This window comes from Limanda limanda, chromosome 5, assembly GCF_963576545.1.
Source record: "Limanda limanda chromosome 5, fLimLim1.1, whole genome shotgun sequence".
Taxonomy (NCBI): domain Eukaryota; kingdom Metazoa; phylum Chordata; class Actinopteri; order Pleuronectiformes; family Pleuronectidae; genus Limanda; species Limanda limanda.
In genome coordinates, this window is record NC_083640.1 from 27481826 (window position 1) to 27488796 (window position 6971).

At 40.9% G+C, this 6971-nt stretch overlaps 1 protein-coding gene across 1 annotated transcript; it reads left to right on the forward strand.

Annotated features, from left to right (window-relative positions):
- Positions 1-2710: 2710 nt before the first annotated feature.
- Positions 2711-4129, forward strand: LOC133002201 (piggyBac transposable element-derived protein 3-like). Its single transcript, XM_061071968.1, has one exon. It carries the CDS (start codon positions 2711-2713, stop codon positions 4127-4129), a length of 1419 nt encoding a protein of 472 aa, XP_060927951.1.
- The last annotated feature ends 2842 nt before the right edge of the window (positions 4130-6971 follow it).

Consider the following 6971-nt stretch of genomic DNA (forward strand, 5'->3'; position numbering starts at 1 on the left):
GCTTCACCCTTTGGTTTATCCTTCGATCAGTCATTCGTAGAATTTGCTGGGTCTGACATTTTAGCAGCATTGGCACCCATGTCATCTTCAAGAGGTTGCCAACATTTTGACGTTCTGGGTACAACTGGAAAGCTTGTGTTGACTCTTTAGATATTCTAATATCAGGCAGCGCTGGATTTACTTGAATCTGTACAGGTTTTGAATGATTAGACATAAAGGGAACTCTTGTTCTGATCAACATCCGATATTTGGTCCAGTTTGGAACTTTGCATGTTATCCTGATCTGACGACAGCTCACCCTCAGTACATTTAGAAAACTGCTTCTCCTGAAATCGTGAAAAAAAACTGGAGCTGGAGAAATGGAGCAGGGACCCCATACTATATATATTGTTTGAAATTGTCTTTTATATTAAACTCGGCCTAGTGCCATGTATAAACATAGCTATCCTGTTATTATGCATTCAACACTAAACTATTCAAGTATTACACAGTTTCATATATTCATGTTTTTACTTTAAACATGTGCAAGGTACAGGGGTGCCAAGCCACTGCCTTTTATAAACATACGTCTTGCATACAACACTGAGCTATTACAATAATTCACAGATTCATGTTTTTATTTTAAACATACATGTAGAAGAGACAGTGAATCCTCAAGCCATCTATGGATGACACACATACTCCCACATTAGTGAGATGTCGGACCCTGATGGGTAGCACACAATTCATCTAACCTTGGACGGATGGAGGTTGTCAGGCAGAGGGTCAAATCGGCCTCACAATATGTCGGATGCATGTTAATGTGTATTTAAAGACATTTCAATTTGTGGGAAAATTGGTTGGAAAATAAATAAAAAATTGAAGACCTCTGCTTTAGATGGCAGCTTGATTCACACACGAAATTAGTGAGATCACACGAGAGTCCATCCTGCCAGGCTTCAACACTGCATGAAAAGAAGAGTTTGTCAGTTAGTGTCGCTCGGAATTTCGGTGGAATTTTCGGTTAACGGCTGTTCACAGAAAAATGCCAGGAACTGATTCAGGGTTCTAGTTTCTGGCAGTTTTACAAGCCTGAGAATGTTGGGAGGTGACCCCCCTGCTCCTAGGCCTAGGGGAGGCTTTCACATGTAAATGACAATGCTGTGAGCTTTTTAAATGCAAATCAGGATAGATTCACTCAGTGGTGAAGAGGTAACACCTTTTTCTAAAAGGTAATAACTAAGGTACCAACAAAAATCTGGCGTAAGTAAACCAGGCTTAAAATAAATATAAATCTTAATTTGTAGCGTATATAGATTTCCCTTATGTAAGTAAGTATGCTATAAATAATTACATTGTATACCATGAGCAAAGGTCAATGCTATGAAAAAAAATTGAAACAGTGCAATTTATTTCAACATTTGCCGGTCAAGCTCATCCAACATAATATGTTGGAATGGAGAGAGTGGCACCACTGTACAGTTTTCTAAGAGAAGTCTTTCTTCTGACACCAAAACACTGTGCCTACATAAAGCACATTGGTTGTATCATCGCGTGTCAAGGTCCCAAATATTAGTCCTCCCAAAATACTGGCAAATTCCGCACCATATTCACATGTCCATGGCAAACTAAGCTGTTGACTCTGCTGAAATTGCCTCATAATTTGAACTTCAATTGTCTTATTGTTGATATTAAACTCTCAGTATTCCTTTAAAACACTCAACACTTTTAACCAAAGCGACTTACAATAAGTGCATTCAACTATGAGGGTACAAACACAGAACAGCAAGAATCATGTAAGTACATTAACCCTGTAGCACCCCTTGTTGTAAAATTACAACGTTACCTTTAACCATCCTAAAAAACAATCTGGCTTTTTTTTTCTTGTTTTTTTACCACATTTACATAGTCATTGGGTCCTATTGTTCAGTCTCACAATGTTATTGGATCGTACATTTGTTTATAAGTCACGCCTTCTGGCCATGAACTCACACAACCTCTCAAGGTTTCCTTCGAACAACATCTATTGGTTTCATTGGACTGGATTCATCAGATGCATGTAAGTAAAATGTCTTTTATATTTTTTTTGGTTGTTATTATAATGTCTAGAGCATGTACATATGTAGTTAGTGTGGAATAGATGCATCAAATTTCTTTTAGAGCTTATTATATAATTGTTGCAATTATACAACACTGGGTGAATGTGGTAGTCAAAATAGCTGGCTTGTTGCAGTGGGCTCAAACAGGTTGTGTTCCCTCCACTACACCACTGCCTGAAACAGAGTATTTTCTTTATACATGGATAGTATACATTCTAACCTTGTGTTGTGTTCTGGTCATTGGTCATTTGACTGATTTAAAAGTTTTATCTCTAAAAAATGTAGTTAATTTGATCAGCCTGACCTAAAATTCCATGACTTTGTCCATGGAACAATTCAGTTCTGGGGACAGGAATGTTCCTGAATGTGGGGTGTGGATGTAAGTGGGGGGATGCATGTTTTCCTTTTAGTATGATAATTAGAGCCATTAAACCATTTACATTTACATTTACATTTAGGGAATTTAGCAGACGCTTTTGTCCAAAGCGACTTACCAGGCAGACAGTATTGTCTGCATGGAAAACATTTCTACCCTGAGCACTTGGTCCACCACCCTATCTATTCCTTCAGGTTATGTACTACAATATATAAAACATATATTCATGTTAATTAATTGATATTTTATTTTCAGAATGCCACCAGCAAGGAGAGAGCCGCGATACACGGTGCAGGATGTTATTGACCTGGTCCAAAATGGAGAGAGTGAGGTTGAGATTGAAATCAGTGACACAGATGAGAGTGATGAAGACTCCGATGAAGATGTCTGTAAAGAAGTGGACAAAGAAAACCAACCACCCATGGTCTGTCCAGCTGATAATTACGTGGACATCGAGCCAAAAACAAGGAAACACACCATGCCCCGTGACAGGTATCGCTGGCTGAAAAAAGATTTCATCAGTCCCAACACAGATTTTTCTGGTCTGGATATCACAGCAGATGACATTTCCCTCCACACACCATTGGAATACTTCCAGAAGTTTGTGTCCGAAGACATGATTGAGGCTCTGACACAAAACACGAATGAGTACAGCTTTCAGGTGCATGGAACATCTGTAAACACCACTGCAAAGGAAATTGAAAAAATGCTTGGCATGTACTTGAAGATGGGCCTGGTACAAATGGCTGGAACCCGTATGTATTGGGAGACAGAGACGCGGTACTCCCCTGTTGCTGATGTGATGCCACGCAACAGATTCCAATCCCTGTTGACGTCATTACATTTTGTAAACAACATGACAGTATCTGAGACGGAAAAGAAAGACAAACTATGGAAACTCAGACTGTGGCTTGATTCATTCAGAGAGAAATGCCTGCAGGTGGTACCAGAAGAGCACAACTCTGTGGATGAGATGATGATTCCTTTCAAGGGGAAATTCAGCAGCATCAAGCAATATATGCGAGGCAAGCCAAACCCATGGGGATTCAAAGTGTGGGTGAGAACTGGAATCTCTGGCATGATGTGTGACTTCGGTGTCTACCAAGGCAGTGTCAACGGAATACGAGCCAAATCTGTCAGATTGTCAAAATTGTCAGGTGAGGTTGTGATGAAACTTGCTTCCACACTTCCAGAAGGTCAGAACTACAAACTGTATGCAGACAACTACTTCACCTGTGTTCCATTATTAGTGAAGCTCCTTGATCGGGGAATTCATTACGTGGGAACAGCCAGGCAGGTGCGCCTACCCAACTGTAACCTTGAAGACGAGAAGAGCTTGAAGAAAAAGGGGAGAGGAAGCTATGACGTCAGAGTGGAGGGGAATCACAACATCTGTGCTGTCAAATGGTATGACAGAAGGGCCGTCACACTTGTGTCATCCTTTGCTGGACCTGAACCTGTGCAGAAGATTCAACGCTGGGACAAAGCCAACAAAACCTTCATTGAAGTTGAGAGGCCTTACATTGTTGGTGCCTACAACAAGTACATGGGAGGTGTGGATTTTTTGGACTCATTTACAGCCAAATATAAGTTCCCCATCAAATCCCGTCGCTGGTACATGTACATCTTCTGGCACACCATCATCCTCGCTGTGATCAATGCCTGGCTGCTCTAAAGCGGGACTGTAAAGCGCTCAAGGTGTCTAGCAAAGAGACAATGAACAGGAGACAGTTTCAGGCACAGCTAGCATCCTCTCTTATCCTGGTAAACGCAACACTTCAAACTCCAAAGAGAGGACGGCCATCTTCAGGCAAAGGGAGCCCAGCAACACAGTCAGTGACATCAGGAAGCCCTCTGAATGCTCAGAAGAGGCCATCCAAGAGATGTGCAAACCTCCCATTGGATGTACGCAAGGACCTAGTTGGTCGTTTCCCAAGGAAGACAGGGAGAGGACGCTGCAGACAGTGCAATAAAGGATACACCAACACGCAATGCAGAAAGTGTGATGTTCGCCTTTGCTTTTTAGACAACAGGGACTGTTTTTGGGACTTTCACCACCAATGAATGTCTTCATGACCAATGTCATAAAAAGAAAAAAAGAGGGAAAAAACGCGCTTTTTAAGAGTTTTATCTTGTTTAATATTTTTATTAATTTTAATAAATGACTTCATAAAAATATGACTAATGTGTGATTATTATTAATGTTATATACCGTTATGGGGCTAAGTAAGCAATCAACCCTGCAAATGAACCCTTAGTTGTTCTGAATTGTTCACCCAACGTGAGTACAAATACAGAAATCCTGCTCCCAACTAAGCCCAATGTTGCAATATTACAACATTTCTCTAAAAACGTACATAAACACTTTTTTTTAAAAAAAACTTTCATTTCTGCATCAAAGGCCTCATACAACATGATCTGAAAGGTCAAATAATTTTTTTTTTAGGTTTTTCTATATTTGGGTCTTACAGGGTTAACTTAACACCAGAAAGAATAAACTGGTCCTCAGTCACATACTCATTCTATATAAAAGTACAATTTAAAAACTGTTATAACCGCTGCTTCAAACGTGAAAAGGACATTAGTGAAGTTTTACTCATGCGATTGTGACCAATCCTGCATGAGACTGCGGTTAGGCCCGCCTTTCTTATTAGCATATGGACACAAATGTGGAAATGAATAAATGTGGAAATATATTTAAGACATTTATTTATACATTTCTGTATTTATGCATTTATTTATGCATTTATTTATTTATACTTACAGTGGGGCAAAAAAGTATTTAGTCAGCCACCAATTGTGCAAGTTCTCCCACTTAAAAAGATGAGATGCCTGTAATTTTCATCATAGGTACACTTCAACTATGAGAGACAGAATGGGGGGAAAGAATCCAGGAAATCACATTGTAGGATTTTTAATGAATCAATTGGTAAATTCCTCAGTAAAATAAGTATTTGGTCACCTACAAACAAGCAAGATTTCTGGCTCTCACAGACCTGTAACTTCTTCTTTAAGAGGCTCCTGTCCTACACTCGTTACCTGTATGTATGGCACCTGTTTGAACTTATCAGTATAAAAGACACCAGTCCACAACCTCAAACAGTCACACTCCAAACTCCACTATGGCCAAGACCAAACAGCTGTCAAAGGACACCAGAAACCACGCAAGATCTCACCCCGTGGGGTCAAAATGATCACATGAACGGTGAACAAAAATCCCAGAACCACATGGGGGGGGGACCTAGTGAATGACCTGCAGAGAGCTGGGACCAAAGTAACAAAGGCTACCATCAGTAACACACTACGCTGCCAGGGACTCAAATCCTGCAGTGCCAGACGTGTCCCCCTGCTTAAGCCAGTACATGTCCAGGCCCGTCTGAAGTTTGCTAGAGAGCATTTGGATGATCCAGAAGAGGATTGGGAGAATGTCATATGCATATAAAACCAAAATAGGGCTGCCGCGATTCGTCGACGTCTGTGACGGAGCACACGACGTCCGTCACGGCAGTAGACCACTGTCCGTTTACACGTATAATCATGACAAATGTTAAGTGTATGTGTTGCATGTTAACGTTGTTCAGTGTCGCGGCGGTGTTTGTTTGTGGAAGGCGAGCAGTCCGGGAATACGGATGTAAATAGACGCTCGACTTGAACCAGCATTTGGTTTAATATTGTTTAGGCTGTTATATGAATAGTTGGCTATGCCTTCAAGTAGTAAGTGTGTTAAGTATTTTACCGTGCATTGTTCCAGGCATATGGAATTTAGTTTATTAGCTGTTAAAGCTTCTTGGTTTTACGGACCTGGGACATCCCTGTGGATAATGTTATATTGGTTTGTTCCAGTTGTGGGGGCGGGGTTAGGTCCCATTTAAGCCAGGCCTTCATGATGTGAGGGGGTTGCGACTGAGAGGACGTGAGTCTGAGAGCTCCCAAGAAGTGTTTTTCCGTAAAGTACTTTTGCCGATCACGAGTATAATACGAGTAATCGGAGTCATTATCTGTGCTCGGACTGAATGAAAATCCTCACACAGCGTCACAGCGCTCCTCCCGCCACACACGGCTCTGCTCACTCACTCACAGAACAGCTCTCTGTCTCTCAGTCACTCAGGTTCACTGCGCATCGGGACTGTTCCATAGGCTCAGTCAAGGAAGCAGAAATGATTCGTTAATTTCCCGACTGGGTCTTCGGGTACGAGTCTTTGGAAAAATTTTCACGAGACCTGCATTGGCTCAGTAGAGGAGCGCTGAAGATGTAGCGAGGGACGTTCACTGTCTCCCGGAGAAATGAACACTCTGTGTTTTTAGTATAGAAAGACGTGAATTATATTTGTTCACAAGTCATAATGACTGGTTTTGTTATTTTCACTTTACATTTACACTTACTTTACAGTAAAGTAAACCTCTATTAAATACAGTACAACATGACAGTTTGTATGGTTTGAAATTGTCATTTATTATCACACTGGCATTTAATTATCACGGCAAACAATTACACTGCACTAAACTTTAAGTGTTAA

Excerpts from the sequence above, each read along its gene's own strand:
- LOC133002201 (XM_061071968.1), top strand. The coding sequence starts at position 2,711 with ATGCCACCAGCAAGGAGAGAGCCGCGATACACGGTGCAGGATGTTATT.